Source organism: Anas acuta, chromosome 2 (genome assembly GCF_963932015.1).
Source record: "Anas acuta chromosome 2, bAnaAcu1.1, whole genome shotgun sequence".
Lineage (NCBI taxonomy): Eukaryota > Metazoa > Chordata > Aves > Anseriformes > Anatidae > Anas > Anas acuta.
Genome location: NC_088980.1, coordinates 109,162,537 through 109,180,579, shown reverse-complemented (window position 1 = coordinate 109,180,579; position 18,043 = coordinate 109,162,537). Strand labels below are relative to the sequence as shown.

Below are 18,043 nucleotides of genomic sequence, written 5' to 3'. Positions count from 1 at the left end.
GTAAAAGCTGTTCACTGTTTGCCTGCCATTGGCAATTTGAAGTGTTTGATGTGAAAAGCTGGAAAACTGTCGCAGCTAATCCAGTTGGTTGGTGGTGGATATGAAACCAGGGGAATCCAAAGTTTGTCTTTTTGATATACACTGGAACGTGGCCTTTCAGCTACTTCAGAAAAGGAACATGGCCTTCCAGGTACTTCACTTCACCTTGGATACCAAATTGCAAAGGGATATGCTTGTATACAAAAAGTGAAACCTATAGTTGTTTATCTCTCAAAGACTTTTCACTGAAATAGTCATTGACTAGGGCGTGAATAAGACCACTGCGAGAGAATAAAGGTAAGGACATCCTTAAAAGCACTTATGAATAGCAAAGAGAGATGCAGAAACTGATCAAGTTTGTTAGCAGAAGCTAACCCCCTAATTTGTGCCCATTGCCTCTTGTGGTACCCAGTAACCACAAGAGAAGAGGCAGCGGGCACAGGCTCTGAGCCCCAGGCCGCCCTTGTGTGCTGTGCGGGTGGCCGAGCACTGGCACAGGCTGCCCAGAGAGTCCGTGGGGTCTCCTCATGGAGACCTTCAGAAGCCGCCTGGCCATGGTGCTGGGCACCCTGCTCTGGGTGGCCCTGCTGGGGCAGGGGGCCTCTAGGCCAGCCTCACCAAAATCATCAACTTTCAAGCTATGCTTAAAATACCTCAGTTCATGGAAAGTTTGGACCATCATCTCCTTCTCATCAGTATCCTAGCTGAGTGAAGTAGTCTCCCTCCTAGTGCTTTTCCTTGGCCATGTTGTTTCATGTGTGTCAGTACCAGATTATTAATGTCGAACTGTTAAGACAAAATGTAGCCTAAAGGTCCTTTTGATCAATGAAACAAGAGTGATTAGTCTTGTCAAGTAAAAACTAACTAACTATATATATATATATATATATACATGATCCTTCTCATCATGATAGGAAAATCTAACAAAAAAAAATCTGATGACAGTGAGGTGTGAAATTCAGCTTTCGGCATCTGCGATGAGGGGGAAAAGACAGTAAATGTTAAAGTCCCAGCTTTCTTTGGGCTGTTTTTACGAGATTTTCTTACTTCTCTGTCCTTGTATTTATTTTGTTCTTGAAAGTATTGCATTTTTTCCTCCAATTTATACTTGAAAATATTTTAAGTGTTACATTTTTCCCTCAAGAACTTCTTCAACTTCCATATGAATAATATATCTTTATTTTCTTTTGTGACTCTTCAGACTTTCATGTCTTGTTCCTGCATATGTAAAGTACTATCTTAGCAATTTAGACAGAACTCCTATTCACTCTAAGCTGTAGAAAATGTATGACTCTTGTCTTCATGTTCAGTGATAGAAGAAGAAGGCTCTTGATAGAGAAGACTCTTGTCTTCATGTTCATGATATTCATACAGATATCTGTCCTCAAAATCTCCCTCGGAATATGGTTTAGTGGGGACTGTTAGTGTTAGGTCAGAGGTTGGACTCGATGATTTTGAGGTCTCTTCCAACCTAGAAATTCTGTGATTCTGTGATCTTATTTATTTTGAAATTATTCCTTTCACGTTATTTTAAGTAATTATATGTTTTAATGCTGACTGTCTTTAGGGTGTTGAAAGCTCTAGCTGAGGGAACAATAGTCTCCTTCACACAGGTACACAGACCTTTGTATAGCTGGAGTGTTGTCTCATAACTTCTAAATACCCAGCAATCCTGCTGATTCTCTCTGGTTTGGGGTGTGAACACCATTGAAAGTTTCACTGTTCACTGGAAAAATATTAAACTAAAGGCACAGAGCAGTACAGCCAGTCCAGGACGAGCGTGACTGAGCACACGAGGACTAGGAGAGGAGCAGATTTATCTAGTAATTACAGCCTAAGCAGAAGTGATTATTACTTTTGCCCTTCTCATTGAAACAGCTGTAGTAGAATTGAGAGCAGCATCTATCATTCAGACTCCTGTCACCATTGTTTCTGACTATTTAAGTAGCTCCTGTCTAAACAGGAGCTCAGAAAGGAGCTGCAACAATGAACAGACTGTAAACTTCTTTGTGCTGCATGTCCTGAAATGTGTATAGTTAGTGAAATAGCCAGTTATGTCCAAGAGAAAGGTAGATTTCCCAGATCAGCCCTACTGCATTTAATACATATTTCATTGTCTGTAAAATAGATGCTCTTGAGAATGAGTGGGCTTTTTCTGGGCATTCACAACATTGTTAATGTTCCAAAGTAGGAGGAGAAAGTTGGCACCAAGCTTAGAGGTGAAATGAAGGAGCCTAGAGAGATTTTTTTTCCCTTTGGGAATCTACATAACAAAATGGTACTGAAGAATTTGGTTGAGTTAAGCAGGCTTAGAGTTCAGCTATTCCTACTGCAATCTTATCTGTCAGTGTGGAATTTTTTGCTGCCAAAAGTCACCAATAAATATAACATTGCTATCCTAATGAAAAATATCAATAATCTCTCTTTCTCACTTTCACACACACACAGATACTGCTTGGCCAGAACATTAGCTAATATAAATTCAGATTAGTGCCAAAGAAGCTATGATGTATTACAGAGTGAAATTCTGGCTCGAAACTCTTACATTTATATATATATATATATGTATATGTATATGTGCCCCTTTGTGCCGCTGTGAATGACTAATATTTCCATAAATGGTATCTCTGGGTGGGCCTCCTGCTAATTCTGGTGATTCTCACAGTAGGTTGATGATTTAGTCTGCATCACTCAAGAGCTCTGTATGTCTTCTGGTCTCCAAGATACGATGGAGACTTGATGGTGAAGGCCACTGCCAAATCCTAACAAACCACTCAAGTATGAGAGACCTTTTCCCATTTCCTTCTTTTCCTTTTTCCATTGTACAGTTCTAAGCCACTGGTCTCATTTCCCATGCTAAGCTGTTGCAGATCACTCAAGCTTTCACTACTTCTCTCCTTTTGACTTTTTCTCCTTTTTTTTTTTTTTTTTTCCAACATCAGCCAACCTCATCATTTCTCATTCTTTCCCCAAGTCTCTGCTGGACATAGTTTTTCTCTCCCAACCTGCCCTTCTGTCACCCATGAGCTATCTGACCATTTATCTCAGCCGTTATTGTTCTGTCTCAGATCATTCACGCTCAGGTTTTGCATTAGAAGTCTGAGAAAGGGTTGAAAAGTGAGGTTAGCTTAGGAGCATCAGCCAGAAAGGTACTTTGGGTTAATGTCTGAAGCTTATACCCAAAGAGGAGTTTGAGATTATACATTGCAAGATGGAAAGAATGCTGAGCAAACCAGATCAAATTTCATATGGAAATGAACATGCAGCCTGTTGTGCGTGTGTCGGAAGACTGAAGTCTTTCTCTGAGACAACTCTTAACATCCTTTTCTCTTGATACAGCTCTGAAGTGGGAGCCATCAATGTACAACTCTACCTTTAGTACATCTTTCATAATTCTCTTATTCCTTACATATAGTTAGAGATTATAAGAAGACTTCATTTTTAAATATTTTTTTAATTTTTTTTTTAATGTCAAACCCCTTTCTGTCTTTCTCTTGCATTCTCTCTCTCTCTCTCTCTCTCTCTCTCTCTTTTTTTTTTTTTCCCCCCTCCTTTTTTAGGCTGTAAGAGAAAAGTTGGAGCCAGATGATGCTTTGATGTATGAAGAAGATCTGGATGGTGAAGACGGTGGTGAAGGAGAATTTGAGGAAACGATGAAATTAAAATTGCTGCGTAGAATCGCCTCCCTTGCATCCAAACTGAGGGAGTTTATTGGCAACATGATAACCACCACTGGAAAAGTTGTTGTTACAATTTTACTTGGTTCAGCAGGTTGGTGCATTTGAAAAATTTCCTCCAGAGCCCATTAGATTATTAATTTAACAAATGAGTTTTCAGCGCTTTGGCACCTGCGGGAATAACAATGGAAATTTTTAAGGGAAAAGAAATTGCTGCTGATTTTATTTAAATTAACTTTTTGGCAGGCATTGGAGTATGCTGAATTGCTTTTTTTTTTTTTTTTTTTTTTTTTATGCTACTGCTACGTGGACCTATCATTCCGCATGTGACTTTTACGTTTTCTGTTATAACCAAATGGTGAATGGTTGCATATTATAAATGACAATAACATGAATTTATAGATTTGGTACTGCCAGTTCCAAGTGTAAAAAGGAACTGTATTCATATAGCCTTTAAAAAAAAAAAAAAAAAAAGAGAGGAAGAGAGAGAAGGAGAGAGGGAAAGAGAGAGAGAGAGAAAGAAAGAAGGAAGGAAGAAGGAAAGAAGGAAGAAAGGAAAGAAAAATAAATGATTAATAGGTGAACCATGCAGTGTGTAACAAAAGTGTGTAGCAGAATTTACAATGATTTTTGATGTGATTTTAATGTTGGTTGTTAAAAGTAGCTTTTTTGATATGATACATTAACATTGTATATAACATTTTCTTTAGTAATACATAATCAGCTACAGAGAGAACTGAAGTAGACAAAATTATTGTTGGTTGTAGTAAATTGATTGAAAATATGTTCCTGCAGTTGTAAATTAGCGTTTATCTGCCTATGTGATGTTTGAACAGGATCCCTACATATGAAGCATAAGTGCAAGTGTATGAATATCATAGAAGTATGCTAAAATATATATTAAAAAAAAAGGTGGTATAAAATGTTTTGGATGACAAGGACAGGACTGATATGTATTTTTCAGTAAGGTAGGCTGTTTCACTAATGCAAACTCATCTGACAGCCCTAGATGTAGCCAAATTCTAAGTAATAAAAAAAGGGGAAAAAATAGGCTATGTGGATCACAGTGGAGAATGACATCAGGGAAGACAGATACCATGAAAAAGAATGGCTGACAGGTATGCACAAATGGAAATTATTTCAGTGTCTTTCTGAAGTTGCACGAATATAAATAAAACATAACCAGTGGAAGATGAAGAAGTATCACACATAAGTGGTAGGAGGCATTTTCTCAGTGTGGCATTGGGCAGCTTGTCTGCGTAATTCCAAAACACACTGAGGACTGGGAGGTATTCAGAGGAAAGTTACAAAAAGGGCTTGAGGTCTGGGAAGCCTATATTCCAAAGAGAGACCTCAAGTTTAATTAGTTAAATACTTCCATATTCACTGTGCCAAGAAAAAAAAAAATATATATATTCATATATATATATATGAATGATGGTTTGATTGCAGTCTGAAAGTACTGACAAGGGTACAAAGAACCTACATATTTGTGGCAGACATTTAATCTAGCAGAAGTTATAATGTGACTCAATATTTAAAACAATTTGAAACCGGAAATGAATTTTGAATTTTTCACAGCCAAAGTAATTTGCCATATAAATAACTTATTTATGGATATTGCATATTCTCCTTCTCCTAAAGTGTTTAAATTAAGACAAAGTATCTTTTTGAAGGAAGCAAATATAGAGTTATAGGTTTGAGGCAGAAATTACTGGGTAAAATTTTATATCCTGCATTACAGAGACAGTCAGAATAGATGATCCCTGTGGTTCTGTCATGCTTTTAAAAGTGAAAGCCTATGGAAAAGTCAGCAGATTATACGCCAAAGCAGAAACAAACACCCTAGGCTGAAGATGTAGTCTGAAGCATGATGTAGAAGGTTGCAAGGATCATACTCAAACAAAATTACCACGAGTAAGGATCCTTATGATACACATTTTGCCCAGTATCCCATGCTTGTGGCCAGCTTTTGACAATTTCTGCCATTAAAATCCAGAGTGAAGCCCTCTGCCTTCTGAAACCCTTTCTGTCCCCTGCTGCCTTGCAAGGACTTTGCCCTGTGAAAGCTGGGGACAGAAATGTTTGGGGCTACCATTCGGGCATGTCACAAGTCTGTCAGGGAGAGACCCCCTGGAGCACAGCAAAGGCAGCTGTGGCCATATCAGAGCCATGGGGCACCGGGAGCCTGCAGATCTGTCCTGAAGGAAGGCAGCGTTCAGATGCACTAGTAAAGAAGTTAAAAACAAGTGGGGGCAGTCATCCCTACATAGTTCTCTTAGCTTCAGTACTGTTACTGCAGTGACCCCACTAAGCTGCATGTAAGCTCTCTATGTCATTTTCTCCTGGTTTCCACTCCTGGACATGTATATCTTTCCTGCTTCCTCATTTCTTTGTGGGATACACACAGAGCATCAGATTTCCTTCACCAATCAGACATTTTAACAAATGAAATACTCTGCTACTTGAGTAAGAGCAAAATCAATATACATAGGTACGACAGCAGATTGCTTTTCATATGCAAATTTCAAGTTTCTATGAGTTATAAGAATAAAAAAAATCTACTGAATATTTTCTAGATACCTTTTATTTTCACTATATGTATCTTTTTTTTTTTTTTCATTTTTATTAACTCAAGATACTTCAAGATTTATATGACAGGGCTTTTTACTGTTCATCCGTCGTGCCATTTTAGCATCATATACTTACAGTTCATTTTGAAATCCAATATGCCAGTGCTCTCAGGCAATGTCTCCATTGGCTGGCCTTGCAGCCACATTACTGTTTTTCTCCATGCTTTGCAAAACATCTTTACAAATGTGAGAGAAGATTTCATCTCGGAGCAAGGTCTGAAGCAAGGTTGTGTACAAAGCCCAAAGGTACAGATTAAGTGAATCAAGAAAAAAAAAAAAGAAAAAAAAAAAAAGATCCTTTTAGTCTCCCAGCTAATAGCAATCTAGCAATCTTAAGAGCTAATTCTAATAATTAGCATAAAACTAACTAGATTAAGTTGTATAATGCACTTGTCAGACTTAAGTATTAACCAAATGCTGGTGTTTCCCACACTTTTCCAACCCTTCACATTTTTGTTTTGACAGGTATGATGGTGCCATCTTTGACCTCTGCTGTGTATTTCCTTGTATTTTTGGGCCTGTGTACATGGTGGTCCTTTTGCCAAGTATTTGATCCGCTGATATTCAGCTGTCTGTGTGTATTAATGGCTATATTCAGTGCGGGGCACATAATTGGACTTTATCTGTACCAGCTACAGTTCTTCCAGGAGGTTGTTCCACCAAAAGATTTCTATGCCAGGTGAGAGAAATTCCTTTCTTGTTTAGTTGTGGACAAATGATGCAATGTTCTGTTATTGCCTGTTGTTGAAGATGGTCTTCCACATAATGCTTTGACAAAATTTCTGTGTCACTTTGGGAATCATCATGTTCAGTCTTTGAAGAGTGGAAGTAAAACAGACTGAATGTTTTGGATGATAGAACAGCGACAGTCCTGTCTGGGCAATTGGATACAGAGGGAAGGTTAGAAGGGGAAGGTGATTTTTTTAATTTTTATTTGTATATTTTTATTTGTATTATTATTTTAGTGAGGCTCACGTGTGAGTGAGAAGGACTTGGTTAAGACAGGAGATAAAGGAAACCAGTGGCAGCATTGATGCAAAGGCAGTGTATGCATGTATGTTTTTGTTATAGGAAAAGAAATATTCTGAGGTCTAATGTAGTAGCGTCTTAACTGAGGCAAAATGAACGTGTGGCACCATCCTTGTGTGCAGAGACTGAGGGCTGCTGTGGTACTTCATCTGCTGTGCATAATACTAGACTGTTAATATAAAAATTCTCTGTGGTCATGCAGAACATGCTGATCTTATGTTCATACCAAAAGCTGAATCACTTCTGGGTCAAAAAGCAAGTTAATTTCTAGTTACTGCTGCAGTAAATATTGAATGGATGTGACTTTTCTGACCCTTTAATTTTTTTATGTGCTTTTATACTGACATCTAAAAGAAGATGAAGTAATAGATGTGTTTTATTCCTTACTATTTTATTTTATTTTTTTGCTGCTGGATTATGACTGCAAATTTTTTTAATGGTATGTGTTTATAGTCATATAGTGTTTGCTTAGATTAAATTAAATACAAAACTTATTTTTATTTCTAGTAAGCCTATTGCTCCTTATAAGTATTATAAGTTGAAAGTGAAGAGGTATCAGATGTACTGGGGTGAATCAATTAATGATTCATATCTTGGTGTACTTCATTAAAAGCAGCAAAAAATGAGCTGCTTAGCTACAGTGGTTGGTACTTTACCAGTTATTTTGACATTTTATCTTGTACAGATTAATAAATGTGTGTTCTGTGATATTGGAATTGCTGACTGGAGGAGGCTGATTTTGGAGGGCATAGCATTACCAGGAAAATCAGAAATGGTCTACTTCGTTTAGGATCTTTTGTGCCACCTAGAGGTCAATGGAGGAGAATGGATAATTTCTAGTAGTTCCGAGTTGCTAAACAACTCACAACTTCCCTGAAATCTTTGTTACTTTCTCTGTGTATTAATAAAAGAAACAGAAATTATTATTAATCTAAATATGAGGTTATCATCTTACAATGTTTTATCACCAGACAGTAGTAAAATTTTATCATGGCAAGGAAGTACGTTTCACAACATTTTTGCTATAAAAAAAAAATCTTCAGAAGCATCATTTGTAAAAGCTGTTTTCTTCTTTTTAATATTTTCGTTACAAATTTTAACTTATTTTACTTTTCAATTAATTTAGTCTCAAGCTTAGTTCGTATATTAGGTTATTTTTGTAAATTCTACAGTTTATGATTAAATTTCATTCAGTGCAAATACACCACTTTATTTTAGTCACTATTTTTTGAAATGAAAAGTAAGATTGCAGGAAAATTATTACTTCACTGAAGCACCTTCAGAGTGTGGGTAAAAAAAAAAATTCTCATGTTGGGCTTTGGAACATTTATTTATCTTACTAGTTTTGTAAGCGAAAATCATGTAATCTTATTGTAAACTTCCTCTTGAAATGGTATGGTTGTGTACTCTGTCTTTTATACATATAACATGAAGAACTGATGTTCTAAATTACATAGGAAATCATATTGGAACATACGAAAACTGCCAGTGACTTCAACAGGAGGTGTGGTGATTATGTTCTTTCTTCACTCGTGGTTCAATTTTCTTTGATCTGATTTTAGGGAGATGGGTTTGAAGAGCATCATGACAGGTGTTATCAATGCTTGGAGGTGCAAATCTGAGTGTAAGAAAAGCTACTAATAAGGTTTTTAGTTATTGGAGTAGGACTCGGATGTAAAGAGGCTAGAGGAGTGAAAAGTGAGAGACATACTGGAATGGTACAGAAAAATATTTTAGCATTTCTCATCTTAGAAGAAATTTAATACCTTGCTATTTTATGTACCATCTTGGTTTAAAGTGAAGCTAAGTATTCAGAGTTCCTATTGATGCTAGTGGGTGGCCTACATTGGTAAATTATATGCTGAGAAAAGAATCTGATTCTCACTATTTTTCTCTGCTATTCTCACCCAGAACATGCTATTCAATGTCTTTTTTTTTTTTTTTTTTTCAAAAGGAAAATAGAAGTTGTTCTTATACTTACTCACGTGAATGAACTCTCCTTATTTAGTTGAAAAATATTCACTGTATGTAAAATTTTACAACAGGTACATGTATTTGCATGCCTTAGTTTTAGGGCTGTTATAAGTGGACCTTTGTCTGTAAAAGAAGGGGAAAGGAAACATAAAGAAAAAGGGCTTTTATTTCTCCAGGAAGTTTTGATGGCTTGTCCCCCAGGTTAAACTCTCCTCAGATGCAAGGGCAGATATGAAAATTACTTCTGTTGCGTTATCGGTGTATATTTTTTCTCTTTGCAGACCATAAGGCTAAGATTGGTATTTCTGGGTTTGAGATCTCAAATTTGCAATAAATGTGCAAGTTGTTTCTGCTCCACAAAAAAACGTGTTGTCTCTGAATACTAGTGCATTCAGCTCACCACTGTATCAATTGATTTCAGGCTAGATGATGTTAAACTATACCCGAACAAGCTGGAAAATTCTCAATATTTTATTATTAATATTTTTCAGCTTAGGTTTGCATCATGCTTGTGCTGCTCCTTCTTTTTAAAAACACTTCAACTCAAAATTCAGCAGTCATGACTGTAAGAAGTGACTGAACAGTGTCACCAGACAAATGTAGTTTTCTTGAAAGGGGGTGGTCTGAAATAAAACTAGGGAAATATATCCCCTCTGGTGAACTTTGATGTTTTGTCCTGGAACCTTATGGGATTCTGCAAGCAAACAACCACCACCACTGCCCTGCAATAGGATATTGTGATAACACACCCCTGCATATTTGCCATATTGCTGTTATCAAACACGAAGACTCTGATCTTCTACAAGATTTGAAATCTACTATAGTGACTTTCTGGTTCTGCTACGGACATACAGAAATGGCATAAGCACAAACACACACTTAAATGCCATCCAGCATGCAGTGGAGTCTACAGATTTAGGAATACATATGGTACTGAAAATTTGAAGTATAGCTGATATGTCAGGGATAGGCACGCTACTGGTGAGCTTGTATGAAGCTTCCTCTGCTGCTTACAGCTTTTCTTCTGCAGACCAGTCCATAGTGGAGAAGTGAGTAGCTGTAATTCAAATAAGTGCCCTGACTGCCTTGTAAAGAGTGGTCCTAAGTGGCTCAGGGGGTCTGGTGTCAATAAGGCCAAATTGGCCCCTCAGTTAGGTGTTACCTAGTTGCTTAAGATAATACTGGTTATATGCTAACCCACCTCTGCCAAATAAAATGTTCACACTCTTTCTATACCCCATTTAAAATATTTACCTTCTGTGTTGCCTTGCTGCTCTATTGCCAAATTGGTGATTTGCAGAGGTGGGAAAACAATAGCAAGAAGTATCCATTTAAAACAAAATTCAGAAAATATCATATTTCTGCCATAAAATTCTTTTCACCTGATTTAACAAAAACACGTCAATGAGCTAAAATGACTTTGGAAATTATGTACACAGTGTCACAGCCTGAAAAAATATGCAATAATGTTTGCCATTTTTCAGATTGCTGTCTCCTTTCTTCCTGATGTTGTTTATTTTGGCAAAAGGATGTAATTAGGGCAATGATAAGGCCTTGCCAACATGAAGAAATAAGATCAGTGCAGTGGTATGAAGTTTATCCTGAGCTAGTAAAGTTATTCCTGTCCAAACCTTTGTTTTTGAGTGCGTTTGTTTATAGATCCAGTAACCAGATGCAAGTTAAAACCTATGTGCTTTCTTAGAGTTTTAGATCTGTCTTACATTGCGTGTAGTTTTCGGGCAAGTAATGTTCAAAATAGTTTAAGTAAAAATGGTGTCATCTGTGGGAAGGCATCACGCTTATGAAGTGAGGCAAACTTGGAAGTACAGGGAGTACAGCCACTTGACAGTAGGATATTACTTCACAATTTCTTTAAGTGGATGGGAATGTGGAATTACACAGCTGATAGCTTCATTGCAATCTGAATGGGAAAGTCTAATCTAAGGCCGTCTTTTCAACAGGAAATTTTCTTCTGAAGGGTGCCTATGAATCTCTTCAAGGAGAGACTTTTTAAATAGGGTTTGTGGTGATGATTAGTAACAAGCTTTGGTAAGACAGAGTGTTTAAAGTTCATTTATGTATCTTATATTAAGCTGCCTTTTGGCTGGTACAGCTTTTGTGCCCTCTGCCTGAATTTTTTTCAGTCACTTACCGTCATGGCACTATAACACCCACTGCCATTGCACAGACCTCTGGAGACGTGCGGTGCAAGGACACTGCTCTGCCCTTGTTCCATTTCCATCTTCCTCTGTGTGCAAAGGCACACTTTGTACTTGCAGAGTGAGTTCCAAACCATGCCGTGCTGGCCACCGCTTTTGTCACTGATTAGTTTGGGTTTGAGAACAAGGATTTCTCTCTTGCAAAACTTAGCTAATTGATGTTATTCTTGAGAGTTTTGCAGCTGAATTTCATATTAGCTATGTAATGCACCACAGCTTTGGAGACTATTAATATCACTTAGAAGGCTTTAGTTTATGTGCTTTCTTAGAGCTTTATCTTGAGTTTCATTATCTGTATTTATTTATTTATTTTTTAATTATCTTGCAAAGGAAGTGAATGATTCTGTTAACAGCTCAGAAATGCACGTTTAGATTACTATTGACAAAAGACAGCAATCATCCTTGCTATTACTGTAATCACTTTCTAAACTATGAGGTAGCCCAGGGCAAGTGCAGCTCTGAATTGTGTGATTCTGCAAAGGATGTTTTATCAAAGGTTTTAATACACCTTACAAAGCAAGTTTCTCAATATCATGTTAGAAAACACTTCTGTACTACACAGTAAACAGTCCATTTTCTATTAGCTGAACCTTTATAGTCCTCATTATAATATAATTTCATATTAACTACTTAATAATCTACATCTGGTGTCCAAAAATATTCAAAGACTGCCACAGTTGAGACAATCTTTCCCACATGCTTGCTTTTGTTTAATGCGGAATGGGTATGTTCACTAGCCTTTTCTTTGGTAGGAGCATTTGTCTCCTCTCTATTTTTTTTTTTTCAAAAAGAAAAAGAGCTTAGAATTTCATATGATTGAGAAAACTGTTACTTTTTTGTCAGATCTAATTGAAGCTGACCAGATTTCATTAGGAAAAGGTCATATATAAAAGCCCTTGTTCATGGGCAGCGCAGCTGCACAAACTTTATTTCCAAAAACCAAACTCTAATCTCATGAGCAACCATGGCAGATAACAATGAGTGGACAGTTGAGCCTGTTCATTACAACAAAGCAGAGAAATACAACAGGATTAAGGAAAACTCAGAACAAGAACAAGAAAGCTTGGAGGAAGAGATCTGTAACAGTTGATGTTACAGATCTTGTAACATCAAGTTCTTGATGGCTTCAATTTATAATGATATCTTAAGATATAATAATATCTTAAACATGCATAAGATAGACTATATCTTATCTTAAAATCTGAAAAATTGTTGATATGGCTGTTGACCAATTAATGTAGAGGGTTTTTAGGTAAGTTCGACCTGAAAACTGAGACATCGTCTAGAGAATTTTTTTTGGAGTTGCTTATTTTTTATTTATTTTTTTAAGCTAGGTTTTCATTCACATGCAATTTCTTTTTCATTGGTAAAGAAGACCACATAACCCAGTTTCAGTCAGTGTGGTGACCAGGGTCTTTGTCTTAAAATATTAAGCACATAATTTTCCCACAAGTCTTACCCTGGATTTCTGAATTCAGACTTTTATTTACTGGAAAAGTAAGAACTGGGGGTGTTTTGGAAGGTGAAGATGCTTTACATTCTTCCTGTGGACCCAGACAGACAGGCATAACATGGTATGAGAGGACTTGATGGGAGTCCCAGGGAAGTGGGAAAGTTCTCTCTGACCTTGAGCATTTCCATTTCAACAGTCAGTTGCTGATGGAGGCAGAAGCAGAATACCAGGAAAAAACAGCTGCTCTTAAAGCACTTGAAGCCAAATGCTAGAACTCAGTATTATGTCTTCATTATATATATATAGAGGCCTGCCCTGCCTCTTATCTGCCCTCCCTCCCAATGAAAGCCCAAACCCCTTTGATTAACATGAAAAAAGAAGGGACAAGTAACACTGTCTTATATACAGACAGCTATGAGGAGTCATTTATATTTGTTCCCATAAAGTTAATTGTTATAATCTTTCAGATGTCTACCACTCACAGAAAATTTTCACAATGTCTCCATGGGAAATCCTTGGGAAAATATGAGTTATTCTTCTCCAAGTAAAAATACAGCTCATTGAAAAAAAAAAAAAAAAAAAGTGCAATGTTTGGCTAAATCTCCATGTAAAAAGTTGATTGCCACTCTGCCATTCACCTTCAGAAACACTTTTCATTATGAACCACCCGAATTGTAGTTCAGAATAGGAAAAAGTGAAATAGTTGTACAGAAATGCTGGTTCTCTGTTAATTAGCAATGCAGGAGTAATTCTGACCGCACAGTGAAAGGTGCTGCAGTCCTGGTCCTCTCTGTGCTCTTGCAGCTAGAGGCAGTCCCACTCGGAGCTTCCACTGTCCTGCAGCTGTGCATCGCTGCCTGGCTCAGCTGCAGGCTGAAATTGCAAAGGGACCCTGACAATGGCACAGCAATTTTGCCGATTTGGAGATTTTACAGCAGAGTTCACCCATCTTTACACGTAACAAAATCTGTGAGCTACAAAGCTCATTTTGTTTCATAAAACCCATTTAATTTTCATGACAGATTTTCCTTCTTCTAAAGAAGGTGAAGGGTGCAAAACCATAGCAAGGGAACAGTTCTGTAGCATGTCTGATTTACCTTTCTACTCATTTGGTTTCGTGACTGCAGTACAAGCTTGACATATAACTTACCTCTTGGCTGCTGACCTCCTCTGCTCCCCTGAAGATACCAGGGAGCCCAGCGCATGCAGACCCCTCTCAGAAGAGATCCCCATAGGAAAGTCTGTCCAAAGTGTGTTTAAAGGTGGACTGGTTTTAAAACTGCAAACAGCATTCTCAGATAAAAGGCTGGGGACTATAGCTTCATTTTCACATAGTTCAATAACTGGTTTTAAAACTGTATTTTGTATTCAATGATCTAATTAACATCATCGTTATGCTGTTTCATTACTTGTTGAATGCAATTTATGAATATGAACAGTGTTGCCTCCCTTGATTCCGTTCACTTCAACAGATAAAATTAGCAGTACTTCTGTTCAGTCTCTTCTCACCATAAATTGCAAGATTTTCATCCCTTTGCACATGGATTGTGCAAATTCCCCATGAGACTTTGAACAGGCTGTCTAACCCCTGCCTCACCGATCAAGGAAGGTGAATAGAATTGCAAGTGAAGTTGCATGAACTTAGTGAGGAAAGTCTAGTTTTATTTATAGCTAGTAACAACAGCCTGCTGTGAAATAGATGGATTAGCAATACTATCCTCTGCAGAACACCTATAGCCAGGGCTGGTAAATAGTTATCTGAATTAATGACAGCACAGCAAAAGAGTTGAAAATAAAAGTTATAAAAGTAAACCGAGGAATACTGGAAAATTCATAGGAAGTCTTCTAAACTTGTCCATTACATTTTTTCTCATTCCTAAGAGGAAGAAGTACTGGTTCCTAACATACCTTAATATTCTTTCATTCTTTCTCAGTGTCTTACTTCACTAGAACAGGCTGGTGTTGTTTATATCAAAGACTGCTCAAGGTGACTGTCCTGGTTTCAGTTAGAACAGAGTTAGCTGCTGGCCGGGTTAAACCACGACAGTGACTGACCAAGAAATGGTCCTATTTAGTGAATCTGGCTCAGGAATTCATTTAAAATTGATCTTTTTACAACACTGAATAATAATTTCATTTTTGCCTGTTCTGAGTTTCTCACTGGTAGCCATCCTGATAGCACTGTCTGGAAAATCCAAATGCAGTGGGAAAACAACTCCCATCAGTACTGGGTGTTCCCAGTCAGGTGTAGCAAGAAAGCCTTGGAGGTACTGTAAACCTGCTCACTCCTGCGGGATTTCCAGCTTTGTGTCTGCCACACAAGCACTCCAAAATGAGTTCACCTCTTTCATTGCTTATTCAGAAGAATATCCTTGGAGATTTGCTCATTAGTAGGCATGTAATAAATGTGCATGTTGTACTTGCTTTATAACAGAGTTGTACTCAGCAGTGATTTAAAATTAACTCAGGTTTTGGTGGAAGTCCAGTGGTGACAACAGGGAAGTCAGTGTAAACTTACCAGTTTTACTAGGGAGAATCTGTAGCCCTTGCTGATTTTCACTTGGTTATTAATACCCATCTCTTTTTAGTGCATGCTGTAGTTCCTTAAAATCAGCAAATTCTTGTTTGTGCCAGGATTTATGGCATGTTTGAAAGTCTCTGGGAAAAGTAACAGATGAATTAGTAAGTAGACTGCAGAAATTTGTCTGGCAGTCTGTGTGGCTCTCCATCCCCACCATGAAGCTGTTGGCATTCACCATAGCTCTCACCCCACACCAAGTGCCAAATTCAGCAGGCACAATTTTATTCAGGGTACTGGTGTTGCACTACAGGTGATTGACTTCTCTCTATCTTCACCTTGTCTAGGAAAGGGATGCAAACCAAAAGACATGCTAAGACACCAAGAGATGTAAACCAGGTGATGTGCTTTAAAAAACAACTTTCTGCACACAGGAGAGACTGGTTTTCCCTTGTTGCAGGTGGTTCTTGTTAGCACAGAGGAGGGAGTCTTGGCATTCCCAACAACGTGTACTGTATCCGGAAACTGAATTTACACTGCAAACATAAAATCAGTCACCATTGCATGACATAATGCTGGCAAGGTGCCACTTCTTTGCTGTCTTCTGCCCCCAGATAGCAGTGCTTTAATGTGAGAAGAGCAGAAGGTGCCTACTTCTTCAGATCCATTGAGACATTCAGGTAAAAGGAATGGAGAGAGGGGACAACGACTTTGCAAGTGCCACTGTGCCATGATAAATTTACCTGTTTGAATGAACTGGGTATGCAATCACTCATCACAGAGCCTTCCCACTTCTGCACTCACTCAGACAACTTGGGCCCAACACACCTCTGCACTAAAAGAAGCCCTGCTCACAGTCAGCAAGAGATGGATCTCACCTTACACACCATGCATCTTATGATTTTCATTCTTATGTTTGGATACAGGTTCTCTGACTGTCACAGGGAATGTTCCCTGCCTGTCCACATGTCCCTGTGTGGACATGTAAGAGATGCCTGTGAAAAGGTGACCCTTTAATTTTATTTTCTCTGAAAGAGCACAGGTCTGCCTAATATGAACACTGATAAAATGCCTGGGGAAAAAAAAAAAAAAAAAAAAAAAAAAGTCAGATAACAGAAATGTAAGAACTCCCCTTCTACCAGATTCAGGTTTTCAGGTTGTTACTGCTTTGTGGCATTAGCAGGTCAGCTTCTCTTGGCACTACAAGCCTGTCTTTACTGTTTTCCTGAGGTCTGTCTGCCAGCCTTTATTTTCATGCTCTGGCATGCCCTGGAATTATGATGATAGATATTTAGCACTTATATAGTAGCTCTTTGTGTTTTCAGCTCAATTTATAAACGTTTGCAAAGGAATCATCCCACATTCCTCAGAGGTAGTACAAAATGCAGTCCTGACTAATCTCAGTCAAGCACGCACGGGGGACTCAGTCCTTGTCTGCACAAGAGGCGGTTTTCAACAGGTACACTGAGTACTCAGAGTGGAAGCAATTCATCTCTTGCTTATATTCATTTAGCTGAAGGTGGTAACTTAAAGACAAAAACTGAACCGATGAGGTACAGTTTACAACTGCTTTTAAAATGGCTATGTTATACAGTTTTGGTTGCACAATTAGTTAATTAGGTATTTTTCCATGCCTTATTGCTTATTATCCCTTCCCTTCCCTTCCCTTCCCTTCCCTTCCCTTCCCTTCCCTTCCCTTCCCTTCCCTTCCCTTCCCTTCCCTTCCCTTCCCTTCCCTTCCCTTCCCTTCCCTTCCCTTCCCTTCCCTTCCCTTCCCTTCCCTTCCCTTCCCTTCCCTTCCCTTCCCTTCCCTTCCCTTCCCTTCCCTTCCCTTCCCTTCCCTTCCCTTCCCTTCCCTTTTTTCCTTTCCAAAAATAAGTGGGAATCAAAATTAATATTTCTCCTTTAGGGTATTTGCTTAAAAAAAAAAAAAAGAAAAAGAAAAAAAGACCATCTTCTTTGCTCATATTTTCTACTGCAGAGTCTCTTAATTTGGGTCTCAATCACTTTTTTTTTTTTTTTTCCAATCTGTTTCACTGCCAACTGAGTAAGTGGAAAATCTCTTTATCCTCTTCATGCATCACTAAACCTAGAAGACTGTCCCAATGTGACTGAAAAGTATCATCCTTCCCTTTCAGAGGTGGAAAAATTCCTGGACAGAAAAGTTAGATGAATTGCATAACCCCCCCAGATAGTCAGAGCTTGGACTCAAACTCAGAGTTGTTGGCTGCAGCCTCTGTCCTTAGGTTCCTAGATCACAGACCAAACTGCCCCAAAGTTGAAATGTGTGGAGCTACGTTTTGAAACATTTTCTGTTCTTCTGCATACATTATTCTAAGAGCTGACAGTAAATCTTTTAAGCTGGCAGTTGGTTGCATAGTTGGTTGTTGTACCAGGTCACTAGCACGATCTGGCCAGGTAGCACCACCCTGCTAAATGCTGATGCTCACCAGGGCTGTTGGAGCATTGTGTGCTTTTCCTAAATGATTCCTGCTGAAACA

General features: G+C 38.2%; 1 protein-coding gene across 10 annotated transcripts in view; it reads left to right on the top strand.

Moving 5' to 3' along the window:
* Positions 1–18,043, top strand: part of PIEZO2 (piezo type mechanosensitive ion channel component 2) — a 310,777-nt gene that overhangs the window by 178,597 nt on the left and 114,137 nt on the right. For all 10 annotated transcript variants that reach the window (XM_068671657.1, XM_068671651.1, XM_068671648.1 and 7 more), the window contains 2 exons: positions 3,600–3,810; positions 6,815–7,028. In XM_068671657.1, the coding sequence (XP_068527758.1) occupies positions 3,600–3,810; positions 6,815–7,028 (425 nt within the window). The remainder of the gene's footprint in view (positions 1–3,599; positions 3,811–6,814; positions 7,029–18,043) is intronic.